Here is a 26,785-nt window from a genome sequence, read left to right as displayed (position 1 = left end):
TCACGCGTGGCTGCGCATTTCAGGATTTAAGCAAGAGGTGCAAACTACTATCTTAAATCAACCATTCAACCAACAACAATTGTTTGGTCCAGAGGTAGACACAACACTTGAAAAAATGAATAAAGACACTAACACAGCCAAGTCTATGGGAGCTCTGCAGTCCACCCAAGCAAGAGGCTCCTTCCGCGCTCCTTTTACAGAGGAGGCTCCAAACAAGCTGGAGCAGACAATTCAGCTTCCTTTAAAACAAATACACAAACATCCTTTAATAAAGGTTGTTGCCTCTGTAGCCTCCTCTAAAATATCAACATAAGAGGTCGAGGAAATAACAATAGTCAAACCTCTCCCAACACAAAACAGTGACCTCCTTCTGCTCCCCCAACAGCATTCCACTCCTGTAGGGGGCAGACTAACACAGTTCCTCCTGTCTGGAATTCCATCACCAGACAAGTGGGTAAGACACATTATCCAGTATGGTTACTGTCTAGAGCTTACATCTACCCCTCCACATATACCACCCAGACAGCGTCAAATGTCCACAGAACATCGAACGCTGCTCCAACAAGAGGTTCTCTCATTGCTGCAAAAAGGTGCAATAGAGCTAGTTCCGTTGCAACATCAAGGAACAGGGGTTTACTCACTCTAGTTCCTAATAACCAAAAAGGACGGAACACTAAGACCAATTCTAGACCTGAGGCCTCTCAATCTGTATATACACTCAGATAATTTTCACATGATCACTTTACAACAAGTGCTCCCATTGTTGCAACAAGGCGATTTCCTAACCACACTAGACCTCAAGGACGCCTACTTCCACATTCCATACATCCTTCTCACAGGAAGTGCCTCAGATATGTACTACAAGGACAACACTATCAGTTCATAGTCCTTCCATTCGGGGTCACAACTGCACCACAAGTGTTTACAAAGTGCCTAGCAGTAGTAGCAGCACATCTCAGAAGATAACATATCCACGTCTTCCCATACTTAGACGATTGGCTCATAAAAGCCAACTCATTCAATCAGTGTGTCCAACACACATCTCAAACAATTCAAACACTGCACAACTTGGGGTTTACAATTAACTACACCAAGTCACATCTCCAGCCCTCTCATGTACATCAATACCTAGGGGCTACCATAAACACCAATACAGCTCTAGCTTATCCCAGTCCAGCCAGGATACAGAGCATTCAAGCCTTAGTTACAAAGTTTCAAAACCAACACTCTCTCCCAGCCAGAGTGTGAGTGTTCATGCAATTAATAGGCATGATGGCATCTTTCATTTTTAATGTACCATATGCAAGACTGCAAATGCGCCCCATTGCAGGAATGTCTAGCACATCAGTGGAATCAGGCACAAAGACAACTAACAGACCTGGTGTTGGTGGTCAGCCGCACACATCGCTCTCTGCAGTGATGGAACACCAAAAACTTGTCCACAGGGTGGCCGTTCCTGGAGCTAGTTCCACAGGTAGTACTGACAACGGACGTGCTCCCATCCTGTTTTTTGCAGGGATGCATCTGCTCCACCACACAACTCAGGGAAGATGGACCGCTCAACAAAAGGTGCTTCACATCAGTCACCTAGAGTTGCTGGCAATTTTCCTAGCACTAAAGTCCTTTCAAGTGCACATACGGAACAAAGCTGTCATAATCCGGACGAACAACATGACAGCCATGTACTACATACAAAAACAAGGAGGCACACATTCCCTGCAGCTGTCGCAGCTTGCACAAAACATTTGGAGATGGGCCATTCCACAAAAGATATATCTGCTTGCAGAACACCTTCCAGGAGTTCACAATCAGATAGCCGATCTGTTAAGTCGACAGACACAACAGATTCATGAATGGGAACTACATCTGCAAGTTCTTCAACCATTCTTTCACAAGTGGGGTCATCCAGACATAGACCTGTTTGCCACACACTAACGCAAAATGCCCAACCTTCGCCGCTAGGTTTCCACACCCATTGTCCAAGGGCAATGCGATATGGATGAACTGGTCAGGCAGATTTGCTTGCGCTTTTCCACCAATCCCACTAATACCCCTAGTGGTACGCAAGCTCAGACAACAGTCTCTCAAACTGATCCTGGTAGCTCCCACATGGGCACGCCAACCGTGGTTCACCACACTGCTAGAACTTTCTCTAGTTCCACACCAAAAACTGACACCATCCATGCTAACGCAGAACCATGGAGACATCAGGCATCCAGATCCAAGTGAACTGAATCTGGCGATCTGGCTCCTGAAGTCTTAGTTTGGTTACCTTAACCTGCCACCAGACTGTCTGAATATCATTAAAGAAGCCAGAAGACCTACTACTAGAGCTTGCTATGCTGCTAAATGGAAAATATTTGCCATTTACTGCACTAATAATCAAATTGATCCTTTGGATGCTTCCATCCAAAATATTATCTGTTACCTTCTCCATTTACAGAAATGTAACCTGACATATTCATCTATACGATTCCATCTTGCAGCCATTGCGGCATACCTACAAAACAGACAACATATGTTTAGAGTGCCAGCACTAAAAGCTTTTATGGAGGGATTAAAAAGAATTATTCCTCCTAGGTTACCATCCTTTCCAGTGTGGAACCTAAACACTGTTCTTACCAGGCTCATGGGACCCCGTTTTGAACCTTTACACAAATGTGAACTGCAATTTCTCACATGGAAAACCGCTTTCCTCATTGCTATTACCTCTCTTAGAAGAGTTAGTGAGATTCAAGCTTTCACTATACAAGAACCATTCTTACAATTACACCGTAACAAAGTGGTTCTAAGGACTAATCCTATATTTTTTCCTAAAGTAATTACTCCTTTTCATCTAAACCAATCTGTAGAGTTACCAGTGTTTTTTCAAAACCCAGACACTGTAGCCGAGAGCTCTACACACACTAGATGTCAAAAGAGCTCTTCTCTATTACATGGATAGGACCAAATCCTTTCGCAAAAACAAAGCAACTATTTGTAGCTTTCTCTCCACCACATAAAGGCAACCCCATTTCTAAATCGGGAATTGCAAGGTGGATTGTTAAATGTATACAGATATTCTATCACAAGGCAAAACGCACATTAACATTTCCTCGTAGAGCGCACTCCACACGCAAACTAGGAGCCTCCATAGCTTTCTTAGGTAATATTCCCCTAGAAGACCTCTGCAAGGCAGCAACATGGTCTACAACACACACCTTTACTAAACACTATTGTGTTGATGTGCAAGCCAAGCAGCAAGCTGCAGTAGGCCAAGCTGTCCTCAAAACTCTCTCTCAAACTACTGCAACAGATGCAAGTGACCACCGCTAGGGGAGACACTGCCGCACAGTCGATGCAAAGTGCAGAATCTGCAGCTCATATGCCTCGAACGGAAAATGCTACTTACCAGAATGCATCTGTTCTTGGCATGTAGAGCTGCAGATTTCTACAAGCCTCCCCGGGACCTGTATCTGTTCCAGTTTTATCTTAATTAGATATACACACATGGACATCCCTTCTTTCTCTCTACTAACTCCATCACTTCCCATCATGGCGAAAAACAATCTAAGGGTGGAGCCGATGCCCATGCGCACTATCGTCCAAGAGGAGTCATCTATCTTGTGACTACAAAGACTTCTTCCAAGACAACAACATGCAATCATCCGAGCCCAGCACCAGGTGGCGATCTAATGCAAAGTGTAGAACTCTGCAGCTCTACATGCCAAGAACAGATGCATACTGGTAAGTAGCATTTTCCTTACTTAACTGTAATCTGTGGTTCTCCAGTATTGGTATCTTTCATAGATTCACATGCAACCCACCCACCTCCCCTCAGAGGCTGGTTTATGCTCTTATCACTTGGTTCACTCTTGTGCAAGAATCTGAGAACCTCAGGCTGAGGAGAACATTCTGGAGGGTGCTGTCGCCTGATTGGCTGCTGTTTGGACTGTATATAATGACTTGGACAAGTCATTTTCCTTGTAGTTTATGGCTACTTTACTTCCTGGTTCTAGGTTACCTATGTTATGGTTATTTTGTGCATACATATTGCTTTTTTATGTACCGTGGTACTCCCACTCCGACGGGGAATGATTCAGGCATGTGAATCTATGAAAGGTAAGTAACTATTGTTGTTCCACAATGAGCAGCGAAAGGATGGAGTATTGAAGTAGGTAGGGTTACACTAGCAGGTTGATTGTGTGATCGTCCTCTGGTTCCAGTCTTTGAAGATAGGCATGCACACTTTGTAGCACATACCATCTTGTAAAAATGCAGAAAAACGTACAAAAGTCTATAGACAAAGTATTATGTTTTATTTTTAATGTTGTATGCTGTTACATTTTCTGTACTATAGTTGGAGAATTATCCTTTTCCCAAATTAATGGTACTCCATTGTATCGATCTCAGGATGAACGATTCTGTTTGACCTGCTGGCCTTTGAACACTCTACCTGCAGGTGATACAGACTAACAAAACTGTCTATTTAATTTAAGCACTCAATACAGTTTATTCCCTACAGTGAACAATGCTTTGTCAAACTTTAGGTCCCAGTGCTGATGCCCCCTTTATAATTTCATGCAGAAGAATTTCATTTAGAATTCTTTCTGAAATGCTTGACCATAGATGCAACTGGTATCAAAGTATGTCATTTCCATATATTGTTTATATTACATTACTTTTGGAATGTTGAGACGGTTTCTCAGCTCTGTTAAGATGGCTTTCAGCTCACTATGCTTAAGGTTAATCAGTTTATTTATTATAATTGTTTTTTAGAAAAGTTTCGTAGTATCTGTTAAACTGCATACAATAAAAATATGCAGAGCGTGAATTCCAGTGACAATATCGAACACAGTTTGATCATTGAGGTACAGCAAACATAAGTGTTCGTCAGAGGATTGATATCCCTGGTCGTGGCAAGTAAGTAGCTCTCCCAGAAAGGATAAAGCCATCCACTATAGGCAACAATCCCTAATGTATCCTAGTTTTAAGTGCCCGCTCGTTCATTGGAGTAGTTTCTATATTTCAGCCCTGGGTTCAGAATAGTTTAGCATTTTCTAGGGTACCCTGAATCTTCGCACACTTTTCTCAGTAAGTCTATACCAGTCCATATTAGCAAGCGCCCTGACAATTCTGGATCTAGTGCATTTTTAATCAATTTTTTGAGTCACTACTAAAAGTCTTCAAGTGTCTTTTATAGAGCTACATATTTTTTGTTTTGAGTACAGCTGGGACTTGTAAGAACTAAATTTTAGTTTGATCGAAAGCGCTATAAATTGTGTTTGTAGACTAGATGCTTGATAAGCGCCAGTTTCTGTGCTTGAAAATTTATTGACTAGGCTTTTTAGCTAGTTCTTGATGCGCTTGAAATCGCTTGTCACAATATTTCCAATAAATTATATAAAAATATTTATTTTTATTTCTTAATTTTTCTAGCTTCTGAAGATGATTCTGAAGCAGATGGAGATTGCTGAACATGGAAGACAAAAGAGTTGATAAAGTTAAATTAAATTGAAAAGTAACATATTAAGTTACACCAGTGTTTGTTTTTTTCTTTTCTCTATATACAGGTTTATAAAATGCAAAGTTCGATTATGTTTTTTCTAATCTAATTCACGCACTATAGAATGCCTTTTAACGAGATGAGGAAATCATTTTTTCTCTTTCTGCTATTGGTCTGGAGTGCATCTTCAGCAAGTTTTGGGAAACGTTCTGAATAATACATTTTTATCATTTTGAAGAGTGCGTTTCTTATAGAACAGATGTTCAAGTTCAGAACTTCCAACACTAGCCGCTTCCAGTCTCCATACATGGGTGCCTTCTGGCCTCTAATTAGTCAGTTGAAGCAGCCCTCCTGCCAGAGACTCGATGCACGAGAATGCGGGGTATCCTTGTTTAATGTTGGAGGGGTAAAGGTACAGTGGGATTGGTCACTCGTACTGTTGATGCCACAGACTACCGGAACATGATAGGAGAATTGCTGCCCCCTATTGTTCTTGTTCAGAATTCAGAGCTTCGCGATCTATAAAGTTCAATCAAACACGTTTAAAGACCCCTTGCTGTGTAAGATGTGAACTTTAAACACATTTTTTTCCACGAGTAAAGTACTTTTTATTTCTGGACAGCCGTATGGCCTTTTAAAATGGTGAGTGGTTTGCCTTGTTTATTAAGCAAATCTGTGTTTCATTACTTTGTTGCTCTAATCATTTATTAGGAAAAAATCATTGGCCTTTGCAACAGTTTTTGCTCTTTTACAGGTATTCTAATTACTAGAGTGTGTTAGTTGGTTAAGAAAATATTAATGTTGGCTGAAGCATTTAATTTGTTGGAAAAAAAATCATGCCTTATTGCTTTGTGTTGGCAATTATGAATGGGTTTTTTAATGTTACAGTATAATTTAAAATGTTCTGAACATTAGGCAAACTCCTTAAGTAAACAGCAATAAGAACTTTTAAGGGACTTTTCCTTTCATGTACTTTGAATGCATACACTGTATGCATTGATTTGGAAAGGTGTTGGTGGGTAGTACAATTTTATTGTTTATGAATATCCCATCGAGGAGTGCAGTGGGGGGGGGGGGGTAGAGCTGCAAATTATAACATTTTGCTGGAACCTTTTTAACCCTAAGCATCATAAACACTGATTATAAAATGTTTTATAGTTATTGCACTTGTTTATTACAATTAATAAAATGTCATCCATGTGTCACCCACCCTACGTTGTTTGTGGTTGTTGTGCAATTTCTTTTACTTATAGCATGAGTTTCTTATTTTATAATTACATTTGTTACCCATGTGGTTTAGGTGCTTAATATAATGAACTTACTTGTAAATAATGCTTTCCAATGTGATTTCTTACTTCACTCCCGTTGATGCATGCAAATAGACTGGTCAAATTAAACAAGTCGTGGTTGGAGCCATGGTAACTATATGTTCTGGAATTATTGATAACAAATTGAATATATGATGGTTAGGGCGTCGGATTGGTTTGTGCATACGTACACTTGGTGTTATAATATAAAATGCCTTATCCTAAGCTACAAAGGTTCAGGGCCTCCAACCCCTACTTGGCCCCATATTAGCATGTGATTTATTCTAGAACTTATGTTTTAGCTCTGATAGTATGAATCTATTCCAGGTAGAGGGCTACTTCCTAGTCAGTTAATAGGTTTATAGGGATGAGGTGCAAATACCAAATGTTTTTTTTAATTAAATATTTTATTGCAGTCAATAACAGCCACACGGCACCTCACCATAATGCAATCCTACTAAATAACATACATCTAGCCCACCTACATTAGCATGGCACACAGCCATTTAGCCAACAACCCTGATCGGGCAGGTGGCGTATATCCCTCATGGCACAATAAAAGAGAGCACTTTCGGACAATGTTAACCAGCACCCCTGGGTGTGTATGAAAAAAGTATATATCCCCAGAGTGTAACCCTTGTACACTCCACACGTTCACTGGCAATCTCGCTCTCTATCGTTCCACCCGTGCTAGCTCCCCAACGGCGCACCGACTGCGCAGTTAGCTTTCACACTAACCCTCACTTATTTCGAAGCAGTACGTTCAGTTCCCCCAGTCCTCAACCAATACCAGCCGGCTCATTCACACTCTGAGCTTCTCGATCACTTTCCTCCTCTACTGTCTCCTCAGCCGCCCTTGCAGGAGCCTGCACATAAGTATTGTATAGACTCCAAAAATTCTTTGGTCTGCTCCTGGGCAGCAGCAACTCACTATAATGCTCCGATTGCGTGCAACAGTACATCATATCTTGTGTCCATTGTCGCAGCGTCTGGACCGGCCCTCTCATCCAACATATAGCTACACGCCTTTTGGCTATAAGCAGCCCCATATCTACTAGTCTGCGCATCGCCCTAGGCAGGTCCTTCGAGTAACAAATACCAAATATGTATGGAAAATAATGGTCACATATGAGTGTACAGGCTTAAATGAATAATTCATTGTTACTCATAAACATCCTTGTTAGAACATGTTGCACCAGAGCACACAAGACGTCCTCTCTCTCGATTTCTTACCGCACAAGATGCGGTGCTCACATGCTAGATATGCCACACCCTGGTGTTATTCCTGATGCACTTTTGTAATTCCCTTGAAGAGAAGTCTAAAAACAGATGGCTCTCTAAAGTTAGCCAACAAAATACTTATATCTAAAGACTCGTTCTCTTCCAGGGGATCCTTCTCAATAGTCGTAAGCACTGAATAGTCCTGCCCATGCGTAGGGACCCTGTAGCACTTCTTAAAAAAAAAAATATATATCTATATTTATGTATGTAACACTAAAGTATCCATACAATTCATACAAAGACAGCTGAGTATAGAAAGCCTTTTCCAAAACCTTTATTTGAAAGGGAATAGAAGGAATTGTTAACCAGTAGGCTGCATTGAAACAGCAAGCATAGCAAAAACTGGCACTGTGCTTTTAAGAATCTCACAGTACCCCCTCTATCCCATCATGCCCTACAGGTGACAGGTCAGTTCATTTTTTCTGCTCCTTCTACTAGGTTTCTGGAGCACTGAGCGCTTCTTTTTTTGGTCTACAGTTAGGAAAATCTCACTGATTTTGGTGAAAAGCTTTTAAGTTGGTAGTTGCCGGTATCTGCTGTGCCGACCACCTATTTTCTGACAGAAAATATTCTTTTTCTACCAAAAATGCCTTCACTGTTTGTGAAGTTTCTTGCCTGTGTCAAGAAGGCCCAGGCTGATCCTCATGCTGTCGGTTTGCCTTCCAGAGTCCCACCGTCCTTACTCCTATCCTCCTTGTCAGAAGTAAGTATGGGCGAAATTTGTGAATTCGCAGTACCCAAATTTGTGCGAAAGCAAATTCGCGGTACGCATAATCCGCAAATTGTTTAATTTTTGCGTGTTCGCGGGGCGCTTTGCCTGTTCGCGGGGGGTTTTTCAGCGCGCCGAACGCGAAATTACCCATGCGGTCGTACATGGGCGCGGCCATCTTGTTTTCAGTGTTAACGTTGCGCATTTCCGTTTCAGGGCAGCAGTTGCATGCTCGCATTGTGCATTTCCTCTGTGCGGGCTGCAATTACGTGTTTGCGTCTGTTTTTGCATGTTCGCGGGGGAATATCGTGCAAACTTACCCACGCGGTCCTCAATGGGCGCAGCCATCTTGTTTTTCATTCATTGCTATGGTTCTGGGCATGCTTTTTCTATCCTGCTTTAATCTTTGCAATCCTTTGTGTGTTAGAACTTTTTTGGGATCTTTTTTACTCATTATCTATCCCTCTTTTGTTGCATCTATATTTTGTGGTTTTTTTCAACGTTTTGTTACTTTAATAACTACTTTTTAGGTTACTGAAAAGTAGTACTTACTACAACTTACTATGAAGAAACAATGTGACAGTACACGGCTGCAGTAATTACGCAATTTTACTTGCCTTTCTACCCTCAGAGAAACACTTATTAGTACATTAAATTAGTTTGAAAAATAGCAAAGAAACTTATCAAATAGCTGGAGTGATGAATTTCAAGCAGAGAGCAAACAAACGCACAGAGTCACACTCATAGAAGTTCGTCACAACTAACATTATTTAAAAGATAAGGACAAGTGAAGAGGATACTGTAACTATGTTGTAGTTGTCCTGTTCAATTTGGGAAGTTGCATGAATCTAGCCATTCCTCTTCTTCGCGGTACTCCTCCATTCCATCTGACGCTCCGTCGATCAATCTTGGTGACCAGACACACTGTCCACTGCCTGCCTGGCGGATGCGAAATTGTGGATCGCTAATGGTAAGCCTGAGTTAATCGTTTTTCTCATCGCACAGGATGAAAGCCGGCCTGTAATTGTTGATGGAAAAACAGGAAGTGATATTAAAACACCAAGGAGAAAAAAATAGAAGGTACGGTGTGTAGTGCAAAAATAACACTTTCAGTTTCAGAGGCGACAGTATTACATACAAGCATCATTTCCTAAAGTGTGTGAGTCTCCTTTTCAAGGATAGTAATTAGCACACAGCAGGCCAGGGCCATGCAGACGGTCAAGGCAGGCACCACTGAGTGAAGCAACCTGATGTTGCATACCTCTTTAACACAGACAGACCAAGCATATCTAATTGTATGCAGCAAGCCACACAGCCGCAATTTTACATGAACTGCTGTCTGGACTCTGGCATAATAACACTATACTGGCTCGACCACTCCATACCACGACTAGACAGACATGTAGTTCTGCTGTAGTTGTTGTTGACTGGTTTGCCACTCACGAAATGGCCATAGTTCTTCCGTAAACCGACAATGATAATCCATCCAACCCAGTGAGTGACTGTAAAGAAAAAAGATATTATGTAACTTTGATCATCAAGACTCATCATCATGGTATATTGGCAAACTCAATGTTCATGCAGTTGCAGTCTACACACACGTCCAAGGACATTTTGCATATTAAAAAATGCAACGTAGTGGCACCTGCAGTAGAAGTAGAATTTGAATTAAGGTAAAAAAAAGAGTAGACTTGAGTTACATTTAGTGTGTAAAAGATTAAATAGACATATGATGATTCATTTCATGCACAACAAACAGCAATTGCTTTTATCAGAGCCAGACAGCCAGTGCTGGCCACTGCATGCCATCACATTATTCATTACCTGTTCCACTTTTTGACCGCATCTTGTTCTTAAGGTGAAGGCCCACAGGGCAGCCTCTCGTGTCAATTTCAGAAGTAACTGTCGGCAATCAGCATATAGTCAGTAATTCCAGTCCCACTTCTTTTAAGGGTACTAGTCTACAAAGCAACAGTTTCTTCGTTCTGCGTAATCCAGCCATCTGCCTTGAGGGAAATGGATAGGGGGAGTCTGGAGGAGGAGGAGGATAGAAGAGCATGACTGAGTTGTGAAATTCAGGATTGCAGACAGTGGCTACTTCAATAAGAAAATAAGACTAAGACAGTGCTGCTGATGGATTTGTTGTGATTAGAGTTTTGTTGTAAAAGTTGCAAAACAAAGAAAGACACACAGAAGTAAAAGTGAATGAGTCAGGACGAAAAAAAGGAAGTCAGTTTCAGGCCGAGGTGTCAGGGAAGTAGAGCTCGTCCTCAAACACTGTGAATTGAGACGGGAGTAGGTCCGCTAACAGAGAAGAACTTCCGTCACCTAAGTCGGTGTCCTCTTCTTCCTGCGTGGATTCACGTATTTTGTAACCTGTGTATGAAGTGCCGATTCATCTTGATCATTGTTAACCACTCCTCATTTTTGGGCGAGAGGCGGGTCCTTTTTGAAGTTACAATGGCACCAGCAGCACTAAAACAAGTTCAGAAGACACGCTTGCGAGTGGGCAAGACAAATAATTTAGAGCCAGGTTGGTGATCAGTGGCCATTGACCCCTTTTCCCATACCAATACAGCAATGGGTTCTGATTAAAGAAGACCTCTGTTGGGTCATCCAGATAGGCCTGCACCATCCATTCAAGGTTCTCCAGGGTTGCTCCACTTTGCTTACCATCTGTGGCCTTTGCATCAACGCTGCAACGAGCAAACCCTTGATGAGTTAGCCAATCCGCTTCCGACAATATTATGGCTGGGCCTGGTGCAAGTGAGGATGGTGATACGGTTGCTGGTGTCGGTAACAGCTGTGAGGGAAAGTGACTATCTTCGGCCACAGAAGTGGACCTTGACGCCGGATGGCCTGCTGATTCAGTAGTACTTCTGCCGGTTCCTTCAATTTCCTGTCTCTTTTTCGTACCGAGTGGCTGACAGAGCTAGCCAATGTTTGTAATTTGAAACATCTGCTTCATTAAAAGGAATGTATGCTTTGCTGGCCACTGCCTTTTTGTACCGTGGATCCAGAATAGTGGCACAAATGTAATGTTGTTCTGTATGTATTTTTTAAGCCTTTTTATTGTCAACGAGGCGGGTTAATAAGCTCTCGGCCAACTGATATGAGTCTTGCTTGTCAGTATCACCTTTGAACGTTGAAGACACCGCCTTCAGTTGGTGCTCTAGCATGCGCAACAATGGAATAGCTTTGCCCAAAGTACAGTCCTCCCTGCTGACTTCACGCGTGAAGACCTCAAAAGGACGAAGCATGTCTGTCAGGCTTTTAACTAGGTCCCATTCTTCCAACTCTAGCCTCATGTCTATCATAGTAGAACCCAGTGCAAACACATACTCCTTGATTACCAAGCATTGCTCAGACAGACGCTCAAGCATGTAGAAGGTTGAGTTCCAACGTGTTACCACCTCCTGGATGAGTCCTCTGACTGGCAGTCAACGTTCACGTTGCATATTCCTCAGATGCTTCCGGGCCTTAAAATAATGGCTGAAATGTGTGCAGATTCTTCGGCAGGTGGTCAGTAACTTGCTGACTTTGTTTTCTTTTTTCAAGAAATCTTGAACAACTAGGTTAATACAGTGTGCCAAACACGGCACTCTGAAATAGCCACCATCACCCATGGCCCTAACTATATTACTGCCATTATCCGTGGAAACATAACCAGTCATGCGGTTTCTTGGATGCAGCCATTGAAAGACCTTACTGTTAAACTCCTCTAAAATGTTTAATGCAGTATGAGATTTCTCCATGGCAAATATGGCTACTGTTGCATGTTTCCGAGTAGCTTGAAAAATTGGGTCTGTGTCAACACCTGCAGATAGCTTCTCTCTAACCCCTGCAAAAGATGCACATGTGCTGCACATGTAATCAAGGGCTTGGCAACTGGTCCACATGTCTGTTGTCAGGTGGATAGTGTGAACAGCACTCTTCTGCAAAGCTGCCCCAATCACCTCCAGCACATCTTGATGTAGTGCTGGAACCGCAACTGGCAAAACAGGACCGGCTAGGAACATTCCATTTAGGGCAGACTGTTGCCACAAATTGTAGAAAACCCACCCCTTCCACAACATAAAAAGGGAGAAGGTCCAGCGCTAACATTTTAGCCAGCATTGCATTATAAAGACGTGCCATTGGGTGGTTGCGTTCAAATGGCGCCTTTGACCAAAACATGCTTTTAATGGTGGTCTGGACCGTTTTACGTGATGATGATGATGATCCAGACTTCTTCAACCCAGTTAGGCTCATTGATGTACTTTTTCGCATTGGTGTCTCACCCAGACTCTTAGTGTGCCTCATAGATGTTGCTGGGGTAGTGTGTGTGTGAGCGCTACCACTGCAGTGCTGCTGCCAGGGGTACTGTGTGTACCAGAAAAAATGTCTGTCGCTTCTTCACCTCCCCCCTGCACGATCAGCCCCTAGTCATCATCAGATGCAATATCAATGGAAACATTTGGATTTCTAGTACTTTTGGCTTCCCGGATCATACCTAGGTGCGCCTCCCAAGGGATAGTGTGGTGTTTTTGGAGATTACCTCTCTGGCCTCCGGTACCATAGTTGGTTCCAAGCTTACCCTGACTAACTACAGCTTTACAAATCGAACAAATGACTAGGTTTTCCACCTTTTTTGCTAACACTAAAGAAGTCCCAAACTGGGGAGTTGAGATTTCTGGTGGAGGTGCTACTTTCAGTTTCAATGCCAGATGAAGTGGAGGATGGGCGTGGCCGAATTTTACCATGTTGTGCACTTTGTTACAGCACCACTACTTGAGGTAACGGAGGTAGAGCTGGATGGAGGTCCCTGCCGGCCCTTCTGAAGAGAAAATATGGCAGCTGTAAGTCGTTTGGTGTAGTGGTTACCTGTGTTGGTGGCAGTACCAGTGCCACGCCGCCCTCATCCCGCTCAGCAGCAATTCGGGATAGGGTAAAAATGTCGTCTGCATTCCCGCTGGGGCTGGAGTGACGACTGTGATGATTGGGTCGTCGTCATAGTCAGACTGTTAATCAGCAGCAGAATACACCACTTCTACTTCTTGTTCGTCGTCATCACCCATAAGTGTAAGCCTTGCAGGAGCCTTCCTTTTAGGCTTAGCTACCTTTGTGGGCTCATGGCGTGCCTCCCTCTCAGATGGTGGGTTCCAATCTTGATCTAGATCATCAGAAGGAAGGGGGCTCGAAGAACTTGTACTAGCCCTCCTTGTACTTTTTCTTGCTGGGGATCTGGAAGACAGTGGTTCATCAGGAGGAGTGGCTTGCTCGGATGATACCTCAGCTTCAATCTCTATTTCCTGATGTGCCCCTACTTCCGGAGGAACACGCATTGTGGGCAGTTGTGCCTCTCCATGTGCCTCTCGTTGCACCTCTCCTTGTTGCACCTGTGGTTGTCTTTGCGGCTGCGGTTGAACACTCGTCAGATGAGTTACACCCTGCGTTGATTGGATGCTACTTTCTTGCAATGAGTCAACGCCAACATCACTGGTCGATGGTGACTGAGAAATTAAAGTGGCTGCCTCTGCGGCACTCATGGCCTTGGGCCTAACTTGGCGTGGTGGCACTGAAACCAATGAAGCTGAGGTGCTGCTCCCAGCTTTGTTCCCGGCCCACACCCCTGCTACAGATGTAGTTTCCCCCTCCCCCCCAAAAAGTGTCTTTGGGCACACCAGTCTCCTTGGTAAGTGGCGCCACTTGCTTCTTCTGCTCCTTACTGGCAGTGGCAACTTTCTCGGTAGAGGAGCTACAGCGACCTTTCTTTGGGCCCATCTTCTTCAGATGTCAGAACAGCAGGCTGCAGTTGCACGAGTTGCAGAGTTGTCTGTGGCCACACGTGACGTTGTGCTGCACACACCGCAGCAGGACTTCTTCCTGGCACTGATGATGAACGATGACTGATTTGTGGTTCTCTTTTGTATCTAAAAGCAAAGGAAGCCAAAGGAACATCAGTTAAATAAATGTTTCATATGTCGTGCTTCAATTAATATTTGCGACTAGGCATTTATTTTTACAACACACCCAAACACAAAGACCCAAAATAAAAATTGCAATTCTAATAAAAAATGGATGTTTACATTAATAGAAGAGAGAACTCACAGAGAGAGTTGTTTCATGCAACACTGAGTACCCCTGGGCATAATGAATGACCACCACCCACATGGCCAGGCCCTGCCTGTACCAGGCCTCAAAATGGCCCTCACCCACATGGCCAGGCCCCAAAAACACCAATTTTTTTTTTTTAAACACAAATCACCAGAATCCAATGCCATCCATGCCCTAAATGATGTTTAAATTCAAAACACCCCACATAAATACTTGGTCCATGAACCACTGAGTGACTGCCCCTGGGCCTACTGGCTAGTGTAGCTTTACACGCACCCCAACATTTAAAAAAAAATTCCACATATAACAGTGAGCTATTCAATTCCATGACATAAATGATATTTAAGTTCAACAAAGCTCACAGAAACCGTTGTATAATGCACCCATGACTAACCCTGGGCCTACTGGATACTGTGCCTAACCACAATATATATTTTTTTTAAAGTTGTGGAAAAGTTTAAAAATTGTAGTTTCAGCATCTGCAATGCCCCAAACAAACACCAACTTGTAAATTCTAAAATCCAAAAGTGATCCAAACAAAGTCCTCAAATATCCAGCAGCAGCCACACTAACCCTTCCAGCTCCAGATCCAAATGAAAAGTGACCAGGACATGGACAAAGCACTGGGAGGAGCCTGCTGAACAGGAAGTTGAAGACTCTGGGGCACTTCCTTCCTCCCACCCCCACAAAAATGGACTCCTTGCACAAAAAAGTGCAGCCAAATGTCAATCTGAGGAGTTATTCTGATCCAAATCATCATTTTTAGAAGGTTTATGCTGGCTGCGGTAGATTTCTTGTGCAGAATTGCAATTTTTGCAAGTTCGGGAAAGTGAGCTGTTCAAATCTCCCGCCTGATGTCAGCCGCGCGTTGCATCTACGTGTTCGCAATTGTTTACTCTCGCGATGCGTGATCACGGGCCCTTATGACGCAGTCTCGTTCTCAAACTCTCGCAGTGCAAGATGGCGGCCGCTATGACTTACTCGTGGTCAAAGTCTCGAGCGATCACGCAGCTAGATCCAAAATGGCGCAGCGCACGCAAACCAGGAGGAAAAACAACTCGGCGAACTCAGAATCACGGTAAGTTAACGCATCATGCAATATTGTATTTTTGAAGCGGGACCAAGCAAAAAAATCCACCCGCTGGCGATTTTTTTTTTATTTTTTGTTATTTTTTTTTTTTTACAAATTTGCGCGATTCACGGAACGCGAATTTGCCAAAAATTGACAAATTCCGCGAGCGGGACGAATTTTACACCCATACTTAGTCAGAAGCTATCAAGGCGCACTTTGAAGGACAGAGAAAAGAGGGCTTCATGGACTCAAGGAGAGAGGATCATCCATAAGAGGCCTTGGGGAACGTTTTGCTTCCTCCAAAGAGCCCTTCTCCCATTCTTAAGAACACCAGGAAGTCCAATCCAGAGAAAAATGCCATGGATCAACGTCCCGGTCGACTTTGAGAGGTAGGTCGTCGAAAAAGTACCTGTTTTCTTTCCTTTGAAGACGCCACAGAAAGCAGGAACTGGGCATCGCTCGGTCTGTGCACACTCTGACGAAGGCTGCATCACTGGTCAGCGCTTTCCATCCACGTCGAGGCACTATACATCAGTTTTGGCACCTCTCACCGCCATGGTCGACGTCTAGTTAAGCACACAACGTCGAAGCAGTCTGAGCATTCGGAGCTCCCAGATTCGACAGTAAGCACAATATTAATACAATACATTTCAAAGATAGTCTGTGTTGCAGATGGTAGCTAAACAGCATACCACATCTGAAAACAAGTTGACGTCGATAGAGGAATGTAGCGGGGACATCTCCTGATGTATAGTGTTGGTAATGACATCACTTCCTCAAACACCTTTAAGGTCCCGATCTCAGTCGCCTGTTCACCTCACTCTAAGTCTAAGGTATATGGAGAACTTGAAGAAATGACCAGTGCCTGCAACATCAGACTCGGGATATTCAGACATATTCTTCTTCCAGACCTCGTACACCATCTCCAAAGAGGACACCTTCACCTCGGTTCTCAGAGTACTGACTCTATACCTCCTACTTCTACTCCAAAAGTAACACCACGTAAGGGACCAAGATCTTGACGTCCCAGATCAAGGTCTAGGCAAGGTCCTGGAGTTCTCGATCTCGCACCAGAAACAGGTGAACAGCATCTTGGTCCACAAAATCAAGATAATCATTGAGACTCCTCTCAGACTCGTTACACACCTCTAGCACAAATTGTACCTGTGGCTGACCTAACTTTAAATTATGTCTTAATCAGAGGTGCCACGAAATTGAATATAGATATCCCAACGCCCACTACCGCATCCTCTGTGATTATTGAAACTCTGCATCACAGGATTGTATCACAATCCCTCCTTCCTCTTGTGCCTGGAATGCTAGAACCAGCAATGAAGAGGGGTGGGGAAGAGTGTGGCCTACTACAAGAAATAGTGACACCAGCACAAGGGACAAATCGGTCTTGAATATTGTGCGGAATGGCTATTCCCTATGCTTCAAGTTCCCTCCTCCAGCTGCTCCCTGCCCAAAATACTAGTTCCAACTACCTCTTCTGCAATCAGAAGTCACCACCTAGATGCAAAAAGAGGCATCAAAGGTAATTGGAAATCTTTTCTCACTACTTTCTGGTGTGAAAGTAAGGCCTGAAGTTCAGCCATCCTAGACCTAGGAGTGCTGAACAAATGCATCGGATAGTATTTTTTTTTTTTTAGGCTGCTGACTGCACCAAAATAATCCACAGCAGCAGCAAGGGGATTGGATGTGTGCGGTTGATCTACAGGATGCATACTTCCATATCCCAATATCTACCAAGCATTAAAAAAAATCCTCTGTTACGGTGAGGTCTTGGCACTACCTATACAAAGTGAGAACGTTTGTGGCACAGATTATAGGCCGAATGGTAGCAAAGTGCATGGACATCTTCTCCGCTTTCCTAAGGAGACAAGAACTCTTTACTTAACCATACCCCAACGAATGGCTAATAAAAAGCTCCTCTCTGTCCCAAAGAAAGGAGCAGGTCTGTTTTTGTGTGAAGTCTTTCCCAAGCCTAGGTCTTGACATTAACTTATTTTTATTTATTATTTATTTTGGGCATTTGTAGAGCGCCTGGTTACGCCACTGGCGTGTCCCCGCGCTATAATAAGTGGAGTGGCTGCCCTCCCCCTCCCACAGAAAGCTACCTGCTGAACAGGTGGGTTTTGAGTTTCTTCCTAAACAGGGTTTCAGATGGTTCTAATCTCAATTCTAAAGGTAGGGCATTCCAGCATCTGGGAACGAGGTATCTGAAAGATCTTCCTCCCATGCGCGCCTTCCTTACTCTGGGAACCTTTAGCAGTCCAGTCTGTGAGGACCGTAGATTGCGTGTGGGTTCGTAACAGGTCACCAGACTCTGGAGCGGAACAGGAGATTTACCGCTCAGAATACGGTGACATGTGGAAAGGGCTTTAAACTCTACCCTCTTTTCCACAGGGAGCCAGTGGAGGGTTTGGAGGGCTGGTTTAGAGGGTGACCTCCTTGGGAGCCTGAGTACAAGCCGCGCTGCGGCATTTTGGAGCACTTGCAGGCGGCCCATGACCCTACCCGTGGCCCCCAGATATAGCAGGTTCCCATAGTCAAGACGCGAGGTGACCAGGGCGTGCACCAGCGTCCTTCGAGCAGCAATAGGGAGTAGGTCTAATACTTTTCTTAAGGCTCTTAGAACACCAAAACACACCCCCGTCACCCGGCTGACCTGGGGGCCATAGGCAAGATCCATATCCAGCCACACACCAAGGTTCCTGGCCTCCCGGCAGGGGACGGGGACTTCACCCAGGCAGGGCGGCCACTATGCCGATGACCAAGCAGACGCCCCTCCCCCTACCACGAGCACCTCGGTCTTGCTGCTGTTCAACTTTAAACAGTTTGCGGACATCCAGGTTGCCAGGTCTTGCATGCAATCCCTGAAGATGTCCGCTGCGAATTCCAGGAATCAGCAGTAAAGCCAATCCAAATACTACACTACTTAAGAGCTACACTGAATACGCAGTCTACAAGAATGTATCCGTCGGAGGAGACACTATCATCCATCACTCTGAAGTATTGCAATCTTCTGGAATCTCATCCTCCTGCAAGGCAGATAGCATCTCTTCTGGGGTCCTTTACCCCGTACATATTCATAGTTCACAACATGAGGGCTTGTCCACTAGTGACTTTTCCCTAGCACGTAACATATCTTCCCTTGTAAAGCGCTCTTGATACCCTAACGGGTCATGTTTGCGCTATATAAAACTTCAAATAAATAAAATGAGGTTGCACATGCAACCTCTACAGCAGTGTTTGCAGATCAATAAAACAAGTCTTCCAACTGCTGGGAAGGCAAACAAATGGGCTCACAAGCAACACCGCAATCTCTTCCATGGTGGTCTCGGAGGAACAATCTCATGGTGGTGATGTCTTCATCAGGAACTACTCAGTCACACTGGTTACAGGCGCCTCCTTTCAGGGATGGAGAATTCCTATGGGTTCCCTTCAGACTCTGGGTGTATTGCTGGACATAGAACAAGCCTACCATCTACATGCGGGAACTCCGAGCAGTCCACCTGGTTTTTAAGTCCTTTCGAGCACTCCCGGCCAACTGCATTCTCGTCTAAACTGACGATGCATTACCTGAACAAGCAGTGGGGGAACTCTCTCCTTCTCTCCCCTCTTAAGGCACAGTCCATCTGGAAATGGCTACTAGCTTAGAATCTCACAATAACAGCCATCCATCTGCCAGGAAATCAAAATGAGCAAGGAGACTACCTCAGTCGCAATTTTCAAGCCTATCACAATTGGACTCTTAATTATTATGCCGTGCAAGAAATATTCCAGGAGTGGGGGGTACCCTCACTTAGTTGTTCACAGATGTCGGCCATAAAATATGCTGTGATTAGGTGTCCAAATAATCCCAAACATGGTCACAGGGGAATGCTCTTTTGAGAAGTTGGTCGGGGAGATTTCTCTACGCGTTTCAACCAACTTCTCTCATTCCCACAGTGATACTTGAGCTCGATTGGTCTCGCACCAGGACGATTCTCCTAGCCATGGAGTGGCTTCGCCAATGGTGGTTCACAGGCCTCCTACATCTCGGAGGGGCACCATAAGAGGCTTCTCAGATGACCGGAACCCCCGTCCAAGTTCGGAGGACAGCTACTATATCCCAACCTTTCCTCTCAACTGTGCAGCATGGCTCCTGAATTCATCCAATGTGGACATGTGGGGCTTTCCAAGGAGTATATGGACATTCTTAAGGAGGCAAGGAGACCTTCCACTATACGTTCTGATGCCTTTAAATTGAAAATGTTTTATTTATGGTGCACACAGACTAATCATTACCCAGTTTCTTGTCCGGAGGATGTGCTCACTCCCTATCTCCTTCACCTAGCCATATCAGGGTTGCAGTTCTTTCCCATCGGGGTACACCTTGCAGCCATTACAGCTTAAAGGAAATGTTACTCGCAACTTTCCTTTTTCAGAATGTTCTAAAGGACTTTCTCAAGGAGCTTTAAGAAGTTGTTTGCCTCAGTCAGAAATCCCTCTCCTCCAAGGGAACTCCACTTTGTCCTTTCCAAGTTGATGGGCCCTCCATTCAAGCCATCCAGAAAGCCTCTTTACAACATCTCAGCTGGAAAGCGGCTTTTTTGGTGGCTATCACTTCGCCTATAGGTGAAATTCAAGCTCCATGTGCAGAATTACCATATACTGTCTTTCACTCTAACAGAGTAAATATGAGTAGTCGCTCTAGTTTTCTCCTAAAGGTAGTCTCAGTTTCACATCAATCAGGCAAACTCTCTACCTACCGTCTTCCCTAATTCCTCAAATCCAACTGAATGGTCTTTGCATTCATTGGATGCTAAGAGGGTTTTTAAATTCTTAGTAGACAAGACCAAAAATATTAGAAAATCAGATCACTTGTTATCTGTGGTCCAGTGCACACAAGTCTAGCCTCCTCTAAACATTCAATCTCCGGATGGACTGTTTCATGTATTGTACTATCTTATCAGTAAGCAAGAAACCCCTTCCAGGTAGGCCTACAGCATACTCTACTAGAGGAAAAGCTGCTACAGCAGCTCTGTTGAGAAAGGTGTCAATGTCTGATATCTGTAAAGCTGCTACCTGGAAATCTGCCTGTATTTTTACTATGCAACAAAGAAACAATGTCCTGAGAGGTAAGAATATATAGACAATTAAACATGCATGCATACAGCATTACTTGTAAAGAAAGGAGAGTACTCGTTGGTATGAAAAAAGATAGTTAATCATCTTTATCTTATGATATTGGTTTCATGGTCGGACGTTATACAGTTAGAAGCAGCACTGCATCAAATGAATTGGTGACAACCATATAGTACTTGGTGCATAGAGGTGTACAAAGTGAAAGTGGCGACGCAAGTGCAAAAGTGAACAGCGTGGACGGCGCACTGTGAACAAAGTGCAAATAATTTACAGTGAGTGGCTCAAACATGTGACAACGTGATATCACAGTAAACGGATTCTTTCAATTGGACGTAGAGCCACAAAGGAGGGGTGTGCCAGTTATTGGGCTGTTAGGTCGACGGCGTTTCGATCCCCATTAGTTTGGATCGTCATCAGGACTTGGTTGTCTGAATTGGGGCGTTCTTGGGTGGAGTCTGATGGGGGGGGGAGACGTGTAATTGTTGTTAGCAAGCCTCTACGAATAGGATGGGCAGCCTGAAGTACATTTGGCTTGTAAAGTCAAGGATCATCTGGGGCCTGCATGAGGGCACTTGAATAATCCGTGCTTTTGCCGGCCGTCTTAGATAAGCTGTGTTCCAGCACGTAACCTGAGTAAATCGGCGTGCTGTAGCTCGAAGAAATCAAAGCGCTGCCCATCCTATTCGTAGAGGCTTGCTAACAACAATTACGCGTCTCCCCCGATCGGACTCCACCCAAGCACGCCCCAATTCAGACAACCAAGTCCTGATGACGATCCAAACTAATGGGGATCGAAACGCCGTCGACCTAACAGCCCAATGATTGGCGCACCTCACCTTTGTGGCTCTACGTCCAATTGAAAGAATCTCTGTTTACTGTGATATCACGTTGTCACATGTTTCTGAGCCACTCACTGTAAATTATTTGCACTTTGTTCACAGTGCGCCGTCCACGCTGTTCACTTTTGCACTTGTGTCGCCACTTTCACTTTGTACACCTCTATGCACCAAGTTCTATATGGTTGTCACCAATTCATTTGATGCAGTGCTGCTTCTAACTGTATAATGTCCGACCATGAAACCAATATCATAAGATAAAGGTGATTAACTATCTTTTTTCATACCGAGTGTACTCCTTCTTTCTTTACAAGTAATGCTGTATGCATGCATGTTTAATTGTCTATATATCCTTACCTCTCAGGACATTGTTTCTTTGTTGCACCTTACCTACCCAGTCCTGAATTGGTATATGGGTTACACTCCTGTAAATTTTACTGTATTTTTACTAGGCATTACTGCCTGGATTCAGATGCTAGGGCAGACACTCGAGTAGGACAGGCTTCATTGAGGAATGTTTTTGGTTGAATGTTAGAGCTGTTTTCTGCTTATAAGTTTGCATGTTGTGGAATGGGCGTGCTATTCTATTCGGTGCATATGACTATTGAGAAGGATCCCCTGGAAGAGACAGATGCATTGCTTTCCTGTAATCCTAGTTCTCTTCAGGGGGAATCCTTCTCAAAGCCATAAGCAACCCACCCACCTCCCTGGATGGAAGCCATTAAAACTCTCTACAAATTCTGTACAAATAATTCTTTATTATCTTCCAAAATGACCTGACCTAACTGCCACCTTTGGACATTGATGGGCTACAGGGGGTACTGTGAGGTTCTTAAAGGCAGTGCCAGTTGTTTTCTCTGCTAACTTATTGCCGCGCTTTCAAAATCCGTGCTTTCTATTGGGAGGGAAGCCTGTTTGGTTCCCTCCCTGTCTTCGTTCAGCGTGCCTGCCCGGACAGGACATTTGCACGCGTCCTGACAGAAGCTATGCACGCGTAAGCTGTACGAGCACGGTGCGTTGCTATGCATTGCGTTCTGCAGAGTTCCCCAGCAGTCTTGGGTAATTACAGCATCCGCGTGCATGACATGCTTTCACTTCCTTTACTCCCCGCGTTCACGTTCTTTACTCCTTTTAACTAAACGGAATCACGCCTTAATGGATAATGAACCAGAGAATTGAGCAAACCCTGCAGAACTTGAGTAGGGCCAACATATAAAAACGTTCTTGTGATTTGCACTAGAATTTCAGTGAACGCGGATGACAGTCGCCATGCGGCGAAGTGGGAAGGCCGGATCTCTAGGCAAGAGCAGCTTTTCAGATGCACGAGTGCAGCGGAGTGCCCAGAGGACATGTGCTTTCACAGGGAACCTCAAAGAACACACAGCCCATAGATGTCACAAGTCTTCATTTCTGCACTGCTTGTAACATGCAACAGCCTTCATAGTCTTACGGAATACCAACAGCTCTGGCCCTCCCCTATACTCCACTGATAAGCAGGAGCAGCCGGGAGGCAGCAGCAGCCCTTCCGCCTCCTGCACCCTCTCTAGAGGGGGCAACCCCCAGATGGCTGGCCCCACCTGAAGACCCAGCATCCAGGGCACCGAAGAAGGCACTCACTTTGATGGCTTGCAGCCTCTCCGTGTGCAGCTCAGCTTCTGCCATCCTGCAGGGAGCACGCGCTGAGAACTGTCTGCAAAAACACTGCTGTCACCCAGGGAGACAGAGCCGAGGCTCCGGTGCTGTGAGCGGGCTCTGCTCTGCTGCTGTGGGAGTGAGCAGGCTGCGGGGTAGGGGGCCTGCCCGCCGCCCAGCTGTGCTGCTGCTAGTCAGAGCTGGCCGCCGCCGCACAGACCATGTGTGTTCTGGAGGCCTCAGCCGGCGCTCTTCTCTGGGAGTGATGGATGGCGAGGCGGGCTCCCCACCGGGGGCTGTAGGTAGCTGGGAGCTGCAGGCACGAGGCAGAGGTGGGGTGGGGTGTGACAGCCTGATGTGGAGCGGCGGGGGACAGAACACTGAATTCCGTAGTCGGGGTCTACCTAAGTGGCAAAGGCGGTCTGTTTTTCTTTCAGACATGCAGCAACTGCAAGCAGTTGAAGTAAGCAAAACAGGGCGTGTCTGTCTTTCGTTCAGCAGGTGTAATGGCACCGGGGCTAACTGCACCAGCTGTTGCAGTCATAACAGATTTTTCATTTTTCATAACCGTCTTTTGCTACACCAATATATCAGAGCATGAGAGGAACCCCTTAAAAGTATCAAGGGAATAGAGGTAGAATACCTGAAGAAATAGTGGTTTCCCTTGACTACGTTTCAAAGTACCAATACAAGTATTTGTGAACAAACAACTGAGCTGTTAAAAACATTTATTTAATTCAATAATTTAAAAATAGAACAATTAAAAAAACACAATAAAATGCAAGAAATTGTCCCTCCAATAATATAAAAAACAATTACAATTCAAGTACATAAGCAACAATTATGACCCGCATAATTCAAACCTGGACAGACACATGTAAGACATTCAGATTTGCGCAATACAATTTGTACACTGTAGGTCCTTATTAAAAACCTTAATACATTACACTAAACAATTTGTACTTGTACTAAGGTTGTGGATTTATCAGTTGTACACAGGCAAGGGTTGCGTCAACGCGTTTCGATGGTAAGAAATGATTAATCCATCTTTGTCAAGACTATCTTTGTCTCTGTCCTAAAAGCAGGGTCATGTACAATGATTCACCCCTGTTGGTGGTCAAACGACGTCAAAAGTACGGCGTTGCCAACTCTATATGATACTCATCACGTAAGAGCATCACAAGAAAGTCCTCCTCATGGGAGACTTGGTACAGTGGCAGGAAGGACTCCCTGTGACTTTCTATACTGTCGTGGGATTCCTTTAGCTCTGCAAAAGGATCATAAATCTTGTAAATATGTGTCCTCGAGGAAAACAGGGCTGCTGTTCCTCTAGCTTAATCAGATGGCCTCTGTAGGTTTGTGTTGGCCTGGGCTATAAATGGGTGTTTCACGATACACATGTAAAGGAACAACGATCCTAGTGAAGATCCGGGCTAAATTTCCCAATACCGTGAGAATCGAGTCTCTTCGGTCGTATTCAGTCCTTCACTACTGGATAATGATAAAATAAACAGGGTCCCGTCGGCTTCTTTGCTCTAACAGAATGGGGTCTCATCTCGGGTTCTGAGTTCTATTTTTAAATTATTGAATTAAATAAATGTTTTTTAACAGCTCAGTTGTTTGTTCACAAATACTTGTATTGGTACTTTGAAACATAGTCAAGGGGAAACCACTATTTCTTTTGCTACACCAACCCAGAGGATGAGGCGCCCCTCGCTTGCATCAGGGTCCCTTTCCCCTGAGGCATATATCTATATGCTATAAATTATCCTGTTCTCTCTCTCCACCTGATAGTTTCACAAACAGAAGCGGTTCCACTGCACGCAGGTACTGAAAACAAGATCTTGCATTGTAATTTTTCGATTTTTGAGAAACCAAATGTTTTACGCAACTTTCTGGAACACATTTTATCTGACATTTCAATGAATATACAGAGCTTTGTTCCAGGTAATCTGTTTGCTTAAAATACATAAGTGAAGAAGGCCTTTGACCTCTGATGTCGTTAGGAGTTTGCAAACTGCGAGAATAAAATAGCTCTCTGGTGACACTACCAGGAGCGGTCTATAAAAGAGCTGTTGTTCCTTGTACATAACATTGATAGGCTCTGCCGGTGTGCACATGCGAGGCCTTGGAGCATGTTTTCCTTACACATGCCTAAGCCACAGGTTGTAGCAGGCCAGTGATTGAGGGGAAGCTAAAATCAGCCTAAATGGCCAAGAGCCGGGTGCAGAAATGGGAAAGTATGTAAGAGAAAGCTTGGGGCACCGAATCTTAACCTAATCTGCTGGGGCACTTGTAGTGAAGATAAAGCTTCCAAGAGATGAGTGAGAAAAGCGCTGAGGTTTAATAAGCTCTGGCGGAATAGCTTTAAGTGGGTAGGTTCTTGTCAACACTGAGACCTGGTAATTGACTTTGAAATCGCTCGCTACGTTTGTTATTCTTGTCATTTTAACATTCCAGGCAAAAACACAGATCAATTTCTATACAATTAATGTACAAACCCTTAAGGTAATCCATGTCAATACTGCAACTTCTGTTTATATTTGGCATATTTTACAGGGGCACAGCTTCAGGGGGGTGTTTGGGGGGTTACACCCCATAATAAATGTATTTTGGTATAAATAGTTGGGTGCAGGTGCTTTCAATCTGTTATGGTGAGGTGTCTGTCTAATTTCACCAGGAATTTTTACACACAGACTACTAGCATTTGCAATGCAATAAATAGGTCTCGCATTTACGTGAGTTTAAGCTATTGGCATTGTAAATGACAATGGCTTTTATTTGTTTTAAAAACTAAAATAAAAAGCTTTGTTAATTGCAATGTCCATAGCTGTAACATGCGTAAGTGTGAGACCTATTGCATTGCAAATGCTTGTTAAATAAAGTTTTTGGAGAAGGCTTTCAATACTCTATTTCTTTGCATGAATTGTATTGACACTATGGTTTTAACCGCATCGCTGCTAGAGAGATTCCCCTGCTGTCCTGGACAGCAATAAAAACGGGTGTGGTCATAACGAGCTCAGCTCGTCATGAGCACAGGAGCACTGTACTGCATGACGAGCTGAGCTCGTCATGAGCATGGAAGGGGTTAAAAGGAAAGTAAATGTAATCTGGCCATTTTTACCCTTTTCTAAAGGCTGCACGTGTGTGTGTGTGTATATATTTCTATTTATATATTCTACTTTGATCGTATTTTGTTTAGCACTTGCACATGCACTCTACAAATTTATTTAA

General features: G+C 44.1%; 1 protein-coding gene across 2 annotated transcripts in view; it reads left to right on the top strand.

The window, feature by feature from the left end:
* Positions 1 to 6,694, top strand: part of MARCHF7 (membrane associated ring-CH-type finger 7) — a 263,235-nt gene extending 256,541 nt beyond the window's left edge. For both annotated transcript variants that reach the window (XM_078681680.1, XM_078681681.1), the window contains exon 11: positions 5,419 to 6,694. In XM_078681680.1, the coding sequence (XP_078537806.1) occupies positions 5,419 to 5,456 (38 nt within the window). In that variant the 3' untranslated portion in view covers positions 5,457 to 6,694. The remainder of the gene's footprint in view (positions 1 to 5,418) is intronic.
* Positions 6,695 to 26,785: the final 20,091 nt, after the last annotated feature.

Source organism: Lissotriton helveticus, chromosome 3_1 (assembly GCF_964261635.1).
Source record: "Lissotriton helveticus chromosome 3_1, aLisHel1.1, whole genome shotgun sequence".
NCBI lineage: Eukaryota > Metazoa > Chordata > Amphibia > Caudata > Salamandridae > Lissotriton > Lissotriton helveticus.
This window is presented reverse-complemented; position numbering and strand designations above follow the sequence as displayed.